The 15,854-nt window shown below is 36.8% G+C and overlaps 2 protein-coding genes across 5 annotated transcripts; both read right to left on the bottom strand.

Moving 5' to 3' along the window:
* Positions 1 to 1,360: 1,360 nt before the first annotated feature.
* On the bottom strand, positions 1,361 to 5,883 carry LOC307011230 (uncharacterized protein). Of its 4 annotated transcripts, XM_079636665.1 has the most exons (12): positions 5,782 to 5,883; positions 5,339 to 5,374; positions 4,863 to 4,964; positions 4,689 to 4,790; positions 4,437 to 4,655; positions 4,144 to 4,182; positions 3,218 to 3,298; positions 3,000 to 3,092; positions 2,795 to 2,902; positions 2,069 to 2,113; positions 1,864 to 1,954; positions 1,361 to 1,754 (listed from the first exon to the last, which is right to left on the bottom strand). In XM_079636665.1, the coding sequence occupies exons 1-11, from the start codon at positions 5,866 to 5,868 to the stop codon at positions 1,874 to 1,876; spliced, it is 993 nt and encodes a 330-aa protein (XP_079492791.1). In that variant the 5' UTR covers positions 5,869 to 5,883; the 3' UTR covers positions 1,361 to 1,754; positions 1,864 to 1,873. The 4 variants fall into 4 exon arrangements, with proteins under 4 accessions (XP_079492791.1, XP_079492789.1, XP_079492790.1 ...); XM_079636663.1 differs by having other exon boundaries at positions 4,689 to 4,964; XM_079636664.1 differs by having other exon boundaries at positions 4,437 to 4,790.
* An 843-nt stretch (positions 5,884 to 6,726) lies between these two features.
* Positions 6,727 to 11,396, bottom strand: LOC307012239 (uncharacterized protein; the record flags this gene model as incomplete). Its single annotated transcript, XM_079638660.1, has 13 exons — positions 11,307 to 11,396; positions 10,624 to 10,760; positions 10,355 to 10,403; positions 9,638 to 9,790; positions 9,287 to 9,442; positions 8,931 to 9,095; positions 8,667 to 8,819; positions 8,346 to 8,498; positions 8,079 to 8,243; positions 7,817 to 7,969; positions 7,549 to 7,713; positions 7,287 to 7,439; positions 6,727 to 6,743 (listed from the first exon to the last, which is right to left on the bottom strand). Exons 2-13 carry the CDS (start codon positions 10,756 to 10,758, stop codon positions 6,727 to 6,729), a joined length of 1,617 nt encoding a protein of 538 aa, XP_079494786.1. The 5' UTR covers positions 10,759 to 10,760; positions 11,307 to 11,396.
* Between the last annotated feature and the right edge of the window lie 4,458 nt (positions 11,397 to 15,854).

Below are 15,854 nucleotides of genomic sequence, written 5' to 3'. Positions count from 1 at the left end.
TATAGATCTGTTGTACTTTTAGTTTTCTCTTTTCAAAACAGATGTAAACGTATAACAATAAGTGGATTTTTTATAAGCATACTTTACCCTAATGATTCATTTTAGGCCTAATTAATTATACAAAAGGCCTAATTTATTATAATTTTAAATATGTCTATGCACAGTTTCAGCGTATAACCACAAACAAAAAATGTGCTAACAAGTAACACAATAGTCACTGGACCTGGAGCCAGTAGATAAACGCCCCATATAGGTTTGTTTCGACTCTTTCTTCATGTACGTGTTTGACCAGCAGATGTCCTCAGCGTTCGAAGAATACAGAAACCTCTGCGCCTCTAAACCAAACTTACCTGGGTGGGGTAACGTTAGACGAAGAGTTCGAGTCGCGTAGAGAAATGGATTGTTTAGCTGCCATCCCTTGGCAAAACATATATATTTTAGACATTACAATTCACATTTAAACGAAGTGCTGTTACTTCACCTGGACATGTGTTGAAGTTTGCTGAACACAGTCCGATGTCTCGCAGAATCGAGTCGACTCTCACTCAATTATTTTCGAAGATATCGATTCTTCAGAAGCACCACAACTGCGTTACAGACAGCTTAATGAGGCTCAAAAACGTCGTGAAAATATATAAATTATTATTTTTTACATCCGTTGCATCTTTACTTCAGAGTTACTTATTTGTGATACCAAAACATTTAAATAACGTTACAGTAAAGTTCTAACTGAACATTGAAGTAACTGGTGAGCGGGAAGCGAGCCTGGACCGCGACATGTAAAACCTGAAATGGAGCTTGACAGTTGATGGATAGCCTACAAAAGATTCGAGCGGGAATGAGAATTGCTGCTTTCCAATCCATACTCTGGAATTAACCTAATCATCTCCATGAATTATAATACTGTAACTTAAATTTCCACCAAAAATATCCCCTTGTTTTTGCAGGTGTTTTTGTTTAACAATCAAATAGGCTACTTATTATAATTCATGGAGTTTTTCTTTAATAATTCCATGAATTATATTTACATTTCAAACATTATTTATCATGAAATAAAGGCGATTGAGTGGATTTCACTTCAAATGACAGTTGGGATTTGGGAAAAGTTTACCATGGGCCCCCTTGCATGTCATTGTCATTACTCATGGACAGTTTATAATATAAACTGGATATAATAATAGGATAATGTGTATTTAAAATGTATTGCCCTGATAGATAAACTAGATCAATAGATCAAGGGCTATTTTGCTCCACTTTATAAGTCAATATTTTGCACTTATATAATTTCACTAGGTGCATGACATATTTAATCTGTATTTTCATATTAAATGCATACAACAATTTTTGGGGGAGACAAAAAGTTTTTCAAACTCCCTTTATTTGTCATTTGGAGAAAGGCACATGTGAATGGTTGAGGGGGCACAGAAGATGTGTTGATGGTATAGTATGGAATTGTGCTCTATTGAGGAAGCACCAAATTGCTTTATCAAATGAAACAAATACAACAGTATTCATTCCCTATTACAAAATTATCCAAGTAAAAACATAGAAATTTGCAACACCCCTTCATTTTACTTTACTAAGTCTGCAATGTATAACACCTGCAAATCTACTGTACATGCATATGGAAACTGAAGAATATTAGAAGCTCGGAAAAACTCCACCAGCGAAGAACAGCCACACAACCTTGTCATATTTTAGATGACAATCAGCACATTAAGGCACTTTGCAATGTTTCATGATGTTTCAGCCAACTGTAAAACAAAGACAACAGATGTTTTATTGTTCCCTTGGCTCATGAACCTTATTTCATTTGTTTATGTTTAAATTGATTCAAAATATTTAAGAGCTTCTCATCCTCACCATAGCCAATTTAACCTTCAATTGCAACTTCAGTAGCTCCCAGACATCCATTGATGGCATCCACAGTTAGGCTACCAGTCACTGCCAAGTCCTATGTAAATAAGAAACAACATAAACTAAAACAAATACTATTTACTGGTGTAGTGGTGGTAACATCGTATTTTAAACAACAAAAATATTAAAAAAATAATAATAATTATAATACCTTTATGGTTTCAGTTTCTACTTGTGCCATAAATTCATCTTGAGCCTGAAATATATATATAGTCAGAGAACACTAAAATACAAAAAGCTTCAAATTATGTTTATCAGCAATTTAGAGTGACTGCATTCAAGAATGTCATTTGAGCTCATTAGAAATATTCTATCCCCCTAACATTCAGGTCTTTTTATTCAACTTGTTTTTAAAATTTCCATCCTCAAATTATGCACACTACCATTCAAATGTTTGGGGCCAGTAAAAAAAAAATAGTTTTATTCAGCAAAGATACGTTAAATTGACAATGACAGTAAAGAAGATTATAATGTTACAGAGGATTTCTATTTCATATAAATGCTGTTCTTTTGAACTTTCTATTAACTAAAGAATCCTGAAACTAAAACTATAGGGGTTCCCCAAAATTATTCATTATCTATTTTTACTTTCAACATTGCTATTAGCTAATAACAAGAAATGTTTCATGATCACCAAATCAGCATATTAGAATGATTTCTGAAGGATCATGTGACACTGAAGACTGGAGTAATGATGCTGAATAAATTACATTTTAAAATATATTAATTTTTTATTTATTTATAATATTTCACAATATTTCTGTTTTTACTTCTTCTTACAGATCTTAAAAATCTTACAGATCCCAAACTTTTTATATATATGTTTATTTGTGTGTGTGTTCAGTCATGTTAACTATTTTAAAAGTTAAAAGCTCACTTGTATAATCTCCTTTGCTACAGGCACAGGCAGAGGCTCAGGAGCAGGAATCGTTTCTGCCGGTGTCTCTGATGGAACCTCGGGGGCATCTGTTGTTGTTTCACGAATCTATGGGAAAAGGCCATATTTTCTATTTAGATCCATCCAAGTAGGTAATAGAATTTAACGCCTGATGTGCACATTGTAGGTGTGTCCAACTGCTCACCTGTTCCTCTGCAATTGTTGTGGCAGCAGCTACGACTGTCTCGTTCACAACAAATTCTTCAGCGATGGGGTCACTGGTGGACTCGACCGAAGGCTTCAGCATGTGAAAACCCGAGGGCAAAAGACCATGTTTAAAATTAAACTTCAATCTAAAAGGATTCTGAGCAGAAATGCTTGAGATGATCCCACAAAAGGAGTTAATAAAAAGCAGTTTTATACCGTAGGTTCCTCCAATGGGACTGTGTGCTGCTGCTGCTCAGGATCTGGTTCCACTAAAGCTTCTGTAGGTACTGATGCATCCTAATGAAATGAATGCAAGTTATTTTTTATGCCCCTTGGCATGCATTGCAAATGTTATTGAAGTCCAATGTTCTTGAAGTGAATTCTTCACCACTACAAAGGATCGTTTTACTTTATGGATAGTTCACACACACACACACACACACACACACACACACAAAAAAAAATCTGTCATTTTTAATAATCATCATGTTACTTGTTCCAAAGCTGTATGACTGACTTTCTTCTGCAGAACAGAAAATAAGATATTTTTAAAAATGTTTCAGAAGAATGTTCTGTGGAATGCTTTTTGTCCATACAGTAAAAGTCAATGTGGTCCAAAACAACATGGGCCCCATTTGACTTTCACTGTATAGACAAAAAAAGGGAGACACATCTGCTTATATGTTCCACAGAAGAAAGAAAGTTATACAGGTATGACTTTTTTGTTTCAAAGTAAGATATTTTGAAGAATGTTTTAGCTGTTCTTTTGTCCCTATAGTGAAAGTCGGTTGGGGCCAAAACAACATTGAGCCCCTCTGACTTTTATTATGCAGATAAAACACTGAGATACATCGGTGTTTATGTTCCATATAAGAAAGAAAGCCCAACACTGCCAAAAACCCCGCCAAAAAACTACATTTTTAACGCTTATATCTCCAAATTTTGTAATTGTTTTGTAACACACCAGCTTATTCAGAATGCCTGCCTCATCGACTATGCCGCTTTGTGGCATAGATTCTGAAACCGCATCCACTTCTGGTTCCTCACGGTAAACAATGACAGAATTTTCAATATTTTTGGCTGAATTATTCCCATAACGGCAGATTCTTTTTATTTTATTTTATCAAATCAATTGAACTTACCACTGGAAACTCTTCTGGTTCAGGCTCTACATGTACATCCTGTAGGAAAGGAGGAGAAATCATATTTAAAAAAATGCTATTTGCTAGCACTAGTTAGTTTAGTGTGCCTGAAAAACATGGACCGAACTTTCCAAGGGAATTTTAAAAGAATGGGAAGAGTGAGGCTCATGTCATGCCCAATTATCCAAACAAGTGCACAGAACTGACAAGACAAAGTCACCTGTTGTGCATGCAAATTAACTCATGCAAAGAGTCCATTGCAATGTGCCATGAAGATGTATTGTGTCAGGCACCTCCGTGACTTCTGCGAGTCTGTGGACTTCAACAGGCTCAGTTTCAACAGTTATGGCTTCGGCTTCGATGGCAGGCTCTCCCACGACCCCGACAACATGCCCGTCGACTTCCACTGCGACGTCGGCAACAGGCTCAACTTCGGTTACTGCTGTTTCTGTCACAGTTTCAACTGCAGCGACAGTTTCAGCTGTAGTCACCGTCTCCTCTGGCGCTGGCACCTCTACCACAGGATCCTTAACTGGTACTGGCACCTCTACCACAGGATCCTTAGCTAGCACTGGTACTGGCACCTCTACCACAGGATCCTTAACTGGTACTGGCACTGGCTCCTCTACCACAGGATCCTTAGCTGGCACTGGCTCCTCTAGCACAGGATCCTTAACTGGTACTGGCACTGGCTCCTCTACCACAGGATCCTTAGCTGGTATTGGCACTGGCTCCTCTACCACAGGATCCTTAGCAGGAAGCTCAGCTTCAACTTCACGCTCGGTGTCAACCGTCTCGACAAGTTGAGCTAAAACTTGCGTCTGTACCAGAACATCATATAAAGACAAGAAAACATGCAATACATAATGTACAAACAAGCACAATGGTCACATGTTTACAACTCCTGTACTTTAAATATAACAATACATCAAGGTTTTACACTACCATTAAAAATTCGTTTTTAAAAGAAGTCTCATGTTCAATAAGGCCGCATTTATTTGAAAAATCAACCCAAACTTTTGAACGGTAGTGTAAGATAATTTATTGAACACAACAGAAATGTATTTTGCATAGCACTTACAATCTTTGAAGCATTTCAATTGATTTAATAATGTTTAGTTAATAAAAGTAATTTTTTTATTTTTATTTAAAAAATATAGTATGAAACCAACAAAGAATGATTATAATCACATACCTCTGTGGCTACAGGTGTAGTGTCCTCAAACTGGATCTGTGAAGTTTTGAAAAGGTCATAGTAAAAAAAAAAAAAGAAGAACATTTGTTTGGTAAATTCCTTTAAAACTTCATTCAAAAACTTCATTTAAACTTCTAACCCAATACAAAGCCTCATTTATATCTGCATTCTATATGCATGGATATTTGAGTAAAGCTAGTGTCTTTATTAGTAAAAAAAAAGAAAAAAATATGCGGTTAATAAGTTTTCTTTACACCTCATAAAGCAAAGTTATGAGAAAAGGCCCATAAATGCACCCTGAAAGGTAAGGTGTGGCGCTGGAGGCCTAATGAGGAAAAACACCTTTACCAGCCCATTAGTGTGAATGGCCAAAGGCAAAGGTGTTGACAGATATACAGTGGTTGAATTGCTGAGGACTGATGGGATATAGCATATTATCATACCTCAGTTTCTGCAGGGATGGAAACTGGCTCATCTATAGATGATATGGCCTGAAAAAGACAGTAATCACAAAATGTAAAGCTCCACATCACACAAAAGATTAATTGTGTTACAATTTTCTGCAATAAAGTATCTTAAACTATATTATAATACTTAATAATGATGTTCCACCACGCCAACAAGACTCTCTAACCAAAAATTTGTTTTAGACAAAGTGACACTATGGTGAGAAACGGGGATAACTTGCAATCCTAAATGTTAATTATGCATGTTTATTGCAGAGAAAAGTGTAACATGCGAGTACAACATATGCCATGTTGTTGAAATATTGAGTAAGGTTTAATATTGATGCGCTCTACATACACAGTGCTCCATGTGCTCCAAACGCCCCCTGTGGTAGCAGAACAAAATATTCCAGGGCCAATATAAGAAACAAAGTGTGCCAGACTGTTCTGAGTTCTCCCACTGTTTTGATTTGAAATACATGAAACTGTACAGTGCATGTTTCTATGGAAGTCATGTTTGGAAAATAATATTTATGACATAATAAGTCTAAATAATGAATTAAAAGGCATTTTTGTTTACATTAAATTCTAAATACTTAAATAAAAGGGATATTTATGGCATAAAGTCTAATATCATAATTATGAGATACTAAGTTGTCATATTTATGACATTAACCCTTAAACACATACCTTGGGTCTAGTGACCCTGGACGTCATTCACTACTCTCCTCCTCATTCATTTTTTAAAGTTAGACATCAACTTTCTTAGTATTACTCAATCAATTCATTATAAACAATCTTTTTCTGCACAACTATAATTGAATCTTTGATAACTGAAGAATTGCAATTAAATTAAATTGTCTGATGCACAATGATGAAGTGACGTTTCACTCATATTTACAGCAGGCAGAAAACAAAAGAATAGGAAGTAACATCAGTGATTTACTGCAGAGCAAGTACTGAACACAATCAAATATTAGAGTCACTGTCACTATATAGTGAATCTGGTGGAGAACCTGTCAGCGATCAAAATATTGATTTTGAAGATGTTGAAAATGATAGTTTTGAGAATATGCTTGAGATGAATGTACTGTGAAATGAGCAATGACAAGGACAATGATGATGGTATAAAATATCTGCTCAAACTGAACCCTTCCAAGCTCCAAAAGGTAACAAAGCTTTATTTGACTCTTCTGTAATTGTTACTCAAATATCAAGAGAATTTTATATTATTTCGTCTGTCCACGAATCAACGCCCTCAAATGCTCTATCACGGCTTCATTTGAAGCATTGATTTTTATGTCAATGGAGTATTTGAACGACTTTAGTGGAGCTGCAAACATTAAGAAGAGATGAAAATAATATACTGATCATAAACTGCATCAGACTTTGAGTGACAACACTGAAAATTAAACAAATAATTAAGATTTTAGAGGAAATACAGAAAAAAAATTCTGATGAATGTGGACAGAACAGCATTATTCCACTTATACTTCTCTTACCTGTAGTGATGTTTGCACTGGAGATTTTCATGCCTTTCTTGACACAAATGGGGAATTTCTGTCCACGAATCAACGCCCTCAAATGCTCTATCACGGCTTCATTTGAAGCATTGATTTTAATGTCAATGGAGTATTTGAATGACTTTAGTGGAGCTGCAAACATTAAGAAGATATGGAAATAATACACCGGTCATAAACTGCATCAGACTTTACAATCACACCAATCTCCATTTTAGATTTAAAATAAAGAGAGACTCTTTACCAGGTGGTGGTCGGCAGAACGCTCCTTCAGTTGGAAGAGAAGAGATGCATTCACACGTACAATTTTGACTGTGGCCACAAACGCCATGTTTAGAGCATTGTTCAGAGGGCCAAGTGTATCGATTCTCACACTTGCATTCAGTTTTGCTCGAATTTGAGAGACACACTGAAAATGAAACAAATAATTCAGATTTTAGAGGAAATACGAAGAAAAAAAAATTCTGGTGAATATGAACACAAAGGTATTACTCCACTTATACTTCTCTTACCTGTAGTGATGTTTGCACTGGAGATTTTAATGCCTTTCTTGACACACATGGGGAATTTCTGTCCATGAATCAACGCCCTCAAATGCTCTATCACGGCTTCTTTTGAAGCATTGATTTTAATGTCAATGGTGTATTTGAACAACTTTTGTGGAGCTGCAAACAATAATAAAAGATTAAAATAATTCACCGGTCATAAACTGCATCAGACTTTACAATCACACCAATCTCCAACTTAGGTTTAAAATAAAGAGAGACTCTTTACCAGGTGGTGGCCGGCAGAACGCTCCTTCAGTTGGAAGAGAAGCGATGCATCCACACGTACCATTTTGACTGTGGCCACAAACGCCATGTTTAGAGCATTGTTCAGAGGGCCAAGAGTATCGATTCTCACACTTGCATTCAGTTTTGCTCGAATTTGAGAGACACACTGAAAATGAAAAAATAATTCAGATTTTAGAGGAAATACGAAGAAAAAAAAATTCTGGTGAATGTGAACACAAAGGTATTACTCCACTTATACTTCTCTTACCTGTAGTGATGTTTGCACTGGAGATTTTAATGCCTTTCTTGACACACATGGGGAATTTCTGTCCACGAATAAACGCCCTCAAATGCTCTATCACGGCTTCTTTTGAAGCATTGATTTTTATGTCAATGGTGTATTTGAACGACTTTAGTGGAGCTGCAAACATTAAGAAGAGATGAAAATAATATACCAGTCATAAACTGCATCAGACTTTGAGCAACAACACTGAAAATTAAACAAATAATTAAGATTTTAGAGGAAATACGAAAAAAATATCTGGTGAATGTGGACAGAACAGCATTATTCCACTTATACTTCTCTTACCTGTAGTGATGTTTGCACTGGAGATTTTCATGCCTTTCTTGACACAAATGGGGAATTTCTGTCCACGAATCAACGCCCTCAAATGCTCTATCACGGCTTCATTTGAAGCATTGATTTTAATGTCAATGGTGTATTTGAACGACTTTAGTGGAGCTGCAAACATTAAGAAAAGACAAAAAATATATATACCAGTCATAAACTGCATCAGACTTTATGATCACACAAGTTGTCAAGTTGGATTTGAAATAAAGAGAGACTCTTTACCAGGTGGTGGTCGGCAGAACACTCCTTCAGTTGGAAGAGAAGAGATGCATCCACACGTACCATTTTGACTGTGGCCACAAACGCCATGTTTAGAGCATTGTTCAGAGGGCCAAGTGTATCGATTCTCACACTTGCATTCAGTTTTGCTCGAATTTGAGAGACACACTGAAAATGGAACAAATTATTAAAATTTTGGAGGAAACACAGAGGATTAATTATAGGATTAATATGAACACAAAGGTATTACTCTGACACACTGAAAATGAAACAAATAATTAAGATTTTAGAGGAAATACGAAAAAACATTTCTGGTGAATGTGAACACAAAGGTATTACTCCACTTATACTTCTCTTACCTGTAGTGATGTTTGCACTGGAGATGTTCATGCCTTTCTTGACACACATGGGGAATTTCTGTTTACGCATCAGGTCCCTAAATTGTTCTATCACTCCTTCCCTTGAAGCATTGATTTTTATGTCAGTTGTGTATTTAAACAGTTTTAGAGGAGGAGCTGTGAAATATAGATCAGCATTTAATATCCAGTATTATGGAATATGATTGCACACATCTGTTTCTTCCGTATACTGTACAGTATATGGTATATTGGTATACTGTATGTCATTTTTAGAGTAACTGTAGTTCGTATTAGTATTCTACTATTTTAGCATTATAATTTATAAAGAAAAATATTACTGAAGAGTCTTACTTGTACTGAGATTCATTTTGGTTACGATGACATTTTGGCTGACGCTAAATGGAAATAAGTTTCCTTGAAGAAGTGTCCTCAAGCGATCCTGTACCATTACCCTTGAAGAATTTATTTTGATGCTGATCATGTATTTGAATGATTTCCAATTCACTGCCAAAAAGGAAGAAGAAATCCTAATAAAAAGAGGCATTCATACATTTTCTGTACTCAGAACCGGCCTCAAATTGAAATACTTTTTTGTGGTAATTAACATGCCAAAGATGCTGTTAATATATTATAATATTAATATTAAAGCTAAAATAAAAGTTAAAATGTTCATATTTCTTTTAAAAACGGAGTTACTATAGTCAATTTACTAATATCATAGTAAAAACCTATTTACAGTATCTGTATATTGGATACTAAATTATGTCTCTCCCCCTTTGTCCCTATGTTTATATTTAGGTTTACAATATGTCTAAATCTCATTTTATTTTATTCAAGGCACCCGTCAAAATGAAATACAAATCTAGTTGAAAATGTTTTCTTCCACAATTTCTGAGATTATACAAAAATATCAATGCCTTATGTTTCTTTGCTTTTTAACCGAGTATTTTTTTTACAGTGATTTATTAAATATATTGTTCTTTCAAAATTGTTTAATAATAAAAATTACACTAAATCACAAGCTTAACTTAGTTGGGCAACCCACCCATATCTTTCATTAACACTCACCCTGTCGTTCTTGTTTTAAGTTATTTCCACTTTCATCCATGTAAGGAGGCTGGAATTTAGAGGAAAGACACAGAATGTTTTTTAGAAGTTTATCAGTAGCAAAATGTGTCCACATCTCTATCAGTGCAATCAACACATTCTTATTCAGATAAGGAAAAGAGTGCATATGTCAAATAACTGCAAAGATGGTTTTGACTTCACCCTGATTAAAAATGTGGTTTATCAGAAAACAAAGCAGTTCTGTGTTGCATTCCATTAAACATACTTACCAGCATCATATCCCACTTATTTACTCCAAGCACTTCCTCACTCACTGTCTGTGCATGACTCAGGCTTTGTATGTCCAATGAGGAAGTCACATACAACATGATTATGATTCTCAGTTTCATCATAACAGGTTCCATGCCTGTGTTGAGGAAAAAAAAAATTGGGTGGGTTATGTTTATATCTTTCTTTTTAAGCCTAATAACTTTATAGATCATAATAATTTGGGTGGTGAATTAATCATTTCAATTTGATTACAAGTTTGCCAAAAGAAAGAACTTGTGTGAAAAGTTCTTTCTTTTCTTTCTGACTTCTAAAATGACTTAAAACTTGTTCTAACACATTTCTAACCTGCCAGTCCCATGGCAGGTTAGAAATGCCTGAAATGCCTCATAAATAATGCCATACGCATTATTTATGAGATTATTTCTTCTGGATAAATGGGAATGTTATTCTAAAGCAAACAATCTTGACAGTGATAGCTACATGCACACGTGCAGTACACAATATGATTACCTTATAAAATGATTGGGAAGGAACTTATGTTTTTGATTGTTGAAGCAATTATAAGACAACATATTTAACAGTCACCATATTCATCCACCATTCATTAGAATTGATAGGTTGTTTGATTAAACTTACTGTATCTGGATGAAAAAGAGCATAATCCATTAATCCATAATCTTACCTTGATTTGGTGTCCAGTTTCAGCTTGCGATATTTAATTTTTTAAGAGAGAATATTCATGCTGACTGTCTGACTGCCGACATTTTTAAGTGAAGTCTCAACTTTTGTATTCTAGCAGGAAACTAATAACTCACAATACAAGTTTTATGACCTCACAATTTGTTTCCTTGTCAAGATTTTGATGAGAAGGTAGGATAAATGATTCAGATGTTTGTAATGTTTAAACAATAATCATTAAACTCAAATTAGTCACGATTTATATTAGGTGTCTTTAACTGGGGGTCCAAAACTTTAACTTTTGCTGCTACCGATGTAGGATTCGGGTAGGTTAAGAACAGGTTTGGTGAGGTTTAAAGTTCGTTTAGATGTAAGGGAAGGGTCAACAGTGTAATTAGATTTAATTACATAAATTAATTACACCTGTATTTTTTAAATAGAACTACAATGTAAAAACATGTAATAATTGCATTGTATCAAATTATTAATTTAATTTAAATTAAAAAAGTTAAACTACTGCCTGTAACAAATAATCCTGAAGGTGAGCAGAGTTCAAATTAACCCAAGTGCAGTTTTATTTAACAATGGGGACAAAGTAAACAGAATCAAACAATGACATGAGTTTAACTTAACGTGACTTGACTTGACTAGAACATACTTGGACATGAACCATATACAGAAACTTACCAAACAACTAGTTACATGGAATGAAGCTAGAGCCAAGACAATGGGAACATGAGGGCTAAATACACAAGGACTAATGACATAAGACACACCCGGCTGAAAGCAATGAAACCAACAAAACTTGACACATAAGACATAGGAACCACATGGCAAGACCTTGGATTATGGGCTCCTTGACCGTAACAGGCCAGACCAAGAGTTCAGAGACGTCCTCTATAGTGGTAATAGGGCAGGCAGAGGTTTCACAATCAGACAGCGCAGTCTCAGGAGGAGCTGGACGCCACCGCCTCAGAAGGTGCTGTAGAGGATACCGCTGCAGCCTCGGTAGGAGCTGTAGAGCAATGTGTGGCCCAAACACACAAGATGGCAGTGGCCATCATGGGAAGCACAGCCGATGGTGAAAGGACTTCTGAGACCACCGGACTTGGAAGCACTGGGATCGCTGGACTCTGGACTTGAGACCACTGGACTTGACAGCGCTGAGACCACTAGCAACATTTCCTCAGCCGCAGGGACCGACTTCATTGGATACATTGGATACCAGTCCCAAATGCCTCGAGAGTTTGCTATTGGAGGGTGAGCTAGAGTCCTTCGGGGATGAAGACTCAGCTTTCCTGGGTCGCCGAAAGCCTCGGGCTCAAGTGCATTTGTGAATGTGTTGCTATTACCTTCTGTTATTTTGCCTATTGTATTATTATTAAACCTTGCATTTGAACTTTACCCTGATCTTCATCTGTCTGTCTGAAACCTTGCTAACAGTAACAGGCCAAACTGACCTTAAAAAGCATCTGTAGCCATTTGAAATTAGAGGCTGCCACTGGATTTTAATCATGATCCAAACAAAGATGCTACACACGTAGCATGGATCAGTTGTTTTTTATTTAAATTAGATTGCATAATTTCAAGACTTAGAGCAAATACAGAATGGTGTGACTTTGTACCGCTGTAAACAAAGCAGCTGCACTTATAAACACTTCTTTATAAGGAGGAATGAGGACAAGTAAATGCCATCGAGACTATTCTGAAGACAGTCAGTTCAGAAATACATTCATATAAACCCCCATCCCACTTTAATATTTTTCTTCCAATATCTCGAGCATCGCGAACAGTGATCTTGCTGTGCCTGGTATTTTCTCTTCCGATATATAGCTGGTCGACCAGTGCATCTCTAGAAAAAAGGTCTCACCACAATAATTATTTACGCTCGCACAAATGCTCCCACATTTTGAGGTCGCAGATTCAATTTCAGTAACATGCCATAATTCAGTTACAGCCATAATGGTCGCAATTTCGAGCCTTGATATATTGTGTACATTTAAAATACATTTTTAACTGAACTCTCATTCATTGTTTTATTTATTTATTATTATTATTGTTTTGCAGAGAGAAGCATGAGGTATTCCTCTGTGAGGAGTTTGTTAGAAGGTCGCCAGTGCGTTCTCGTACAGCTGGAAAAAGCATCTAGCACTCAAAGATGCTGAAGTAGAACTTGGCCTTCCTCCACACAAACTCGTGATGAATCACCAACACGATGGGGATCAATGCAGAAGATGATTCAGCGGCTGCTTGAGCAAGAGAAGGTTATCACCCAAGTCCTGGCTGCTGATAGTTCAACCAGGCATCTGGTACTTCCATGGCAGGATATCGATATCCTGGACTCTGTCAGTAAGGCACTTGGGCCACTTCTTGATTTCACAGATGCCCTCTTTTCTAAAACTATGTCAGTGTCATGCTTGGAGCCATTTCTTCACTTATTCAACAGTGAGCTGTTGCAGGAAAAGATGAAAACACAGATACCAAGACAACTAAAATTTCAATACTGGACTGCATGAACACCAAATACAGTGACCCAGAGGTTCAGGAACTGATCAACATAGCAACAATAATTGTTTCTCAAATTTGCCGGAAGTTCGTCAGGGTTTTCTCATGCAGGCTAATATTCTGTCATGATAATCTTTGGCCCTGTCCCACATGGCACCCTAAGCACTCGCGGCCTTCCTCTTTCCGCACTTTCGTGACGTAACGCTGCTTTGACTGTCGGGAAGAAGTCTGCTACGGAGCTTGCATCAGTGCGGGCTCGGCAAAAGTGCGCATTGAGGGCGCAAATCGACCGCAGATGGGGTGTTTGCGAGCACCCTTCTGAGAGCTAAAATGACAAATGGGACACCCTACGCCTACGGTCTCACGGACTTAACGGATACGCGCACGCGGCAGCCATTGTAAGTCCACAAGACCGAAAGTGCCTATGAAGTGTGCCATGTGTGACAGGGCTAATAAATCCAGTTCCCAGGGGCGGGGTTTATGTACATTTTAGGGTTAGTGATGTCACCAACCCGGGAGGAATGTCGTGTAGTCCCTATCAGTTGCTTGTTGAAGTCCTTAAAAAACAATTCCTTTAAAAGAAAATATCTCATTTGCTTTGAACTTCGTAACTTTGCAGATGTTGTTTACATTTACATTTAGCAGACACTTTTATCCAAAGCGACTTACAACTGAGGACTATAGCAAGCGAGTCATTGTGAAGAGGCAAAAAATAACGCAAGAAGTGCTCAAAATACAAAGTTCAGGCATTGCTCAGAGTAGCATAAGCCAAACAAGAGAGGATTAAAGGAAAAGGTTTTTATTTTTATGTCAAGTGCTCACGGAAGAGATGAGTTTTCAGTTGTCTTTTGAATGTAGTCAGGGATTCTACATTCCGGATGAGGGTAGGGAGAAGATCATTCCACCAGCATGGAATCGTGAATGAGAATGTTCTGGAGAGTGATTTTTTTGCTCAAACAGCAACATTGCACACCAACTAAAGTTAGAAAAGTGAAATAATCAACCAACCCTTTAACTCATTTGGTAGCAATCACATCATTAGGCCTATCTAGCGCAGCTTAACATTGCCATATGCACTACCATGCATCTCTCTGAGAGTTGTCATGACAGAACTGTTCTTAGTGCATCCATCATTGTTGTGTAAATGTGCCATGTGCAAGACATGTCATATAACACTGATTGTCCCACAATATAGATCTGTTGTACTTTTAGTTTTCTCTTTTCAAAACAGATGTAAACGTATAACAATAAGTGGATTTTTTATAAGCATACTTTACCCTAATGATTCATTTTAGGCCTAATTAATTATACAAAAGGCCTAATTTATTATAATTTTAAATATGTCTATGCACAGTTTCAGCGTATAACCACAAACAAAAAATGTGCTAACAAGTAACACAATAGTCACTGGACCTGGAGCCAGTAGATAAACGCCCCATATAGGTTTGTTTCGACTCTTTCTTCATGTACGTGTTTGACCAGCAGATGTCCTCAGCGTTCGAAGAATACAGAAACCTCTGCGCCTCTAAACCAAACTTACCTGGGTGGGGTAACGTTAGACGAAGAGTTCGAGTCGCGTAGAGAAATGGATTGTTTAGCTGCCATCCCTTGGCAAAACATATATATTTTAGACATTACAATTCACATTTAAACGAAGTGCTGTTACTTCACCTGGACATGTGTTGAAGTTTGCTGAACACAGTCCGATGTCTCGCAGAATCGAGTCGACTCTCACTCAATTATTTTCGAAGATATCGATTCTTCAGAAGCACCACAACTGCGTTACAGACAGCTTAATGAGGCTCAAAAACGTCGTGAAAATATATAAATTATTATTTTTTACATCCGTTGCATCTTTACTTCAGAGTTACTTATTTGTGATACCAAAACATTTAAATAACGTTACAGTAAAGTTCTAACTGAACATTGAAGTAACTGGTGAGCGGGAAGCGAGCCTGGACCGCGACATGTAAAACCTGAAATGGAGCTTGACAGTTGATGGATAGCCTACAAAAGATTCGAGCGGGAATGAGAATTGCTGCTTTCC

The sequence above is a fragment of the Phoxinus phoxinus genome, assembly GCF_949152265.1.
Source record: "Phoxinus phoxinus genome assembly, chromosome: 15".
Lineage (NCBI taxonomy): Eukaryota > Metazoa > Chordata > Actinopteri > Cypriniformes > Leuciscidae > Phoxinus > Phoxinus phoxinus.
The sequence above is the reverse complement of the archived record's forward strand: the minus strand, read 5'-3'. Positions and strand labels throughout refer to the sequence as shown.

Excerpts from the sequence above, each read along its gene's own strand:
- LOC307011230 (XM_079636662.1), bottom strand. The coding sequence starts at position 5,868 with ATGTGGAGCTTTACATTTTGTGATTACTGTCTTTTTCAGGCCATATCA. Across the intron at positions 4,965-5,338 it reads CTACACCTGTAGCCACAGAG|ACGCAAGTTTTAGCTCAACT; the intron begins GTATGTGATTAT and ends GTTCTGGTACAG. Across the intron at positions 4,183-4,436 it reads GACTCGCAGAAGTCACGGAG|GATGTACATGTAGAGCCTGA; the intron begins GTGCCTGACACA and ends CCTTTCCTACAG.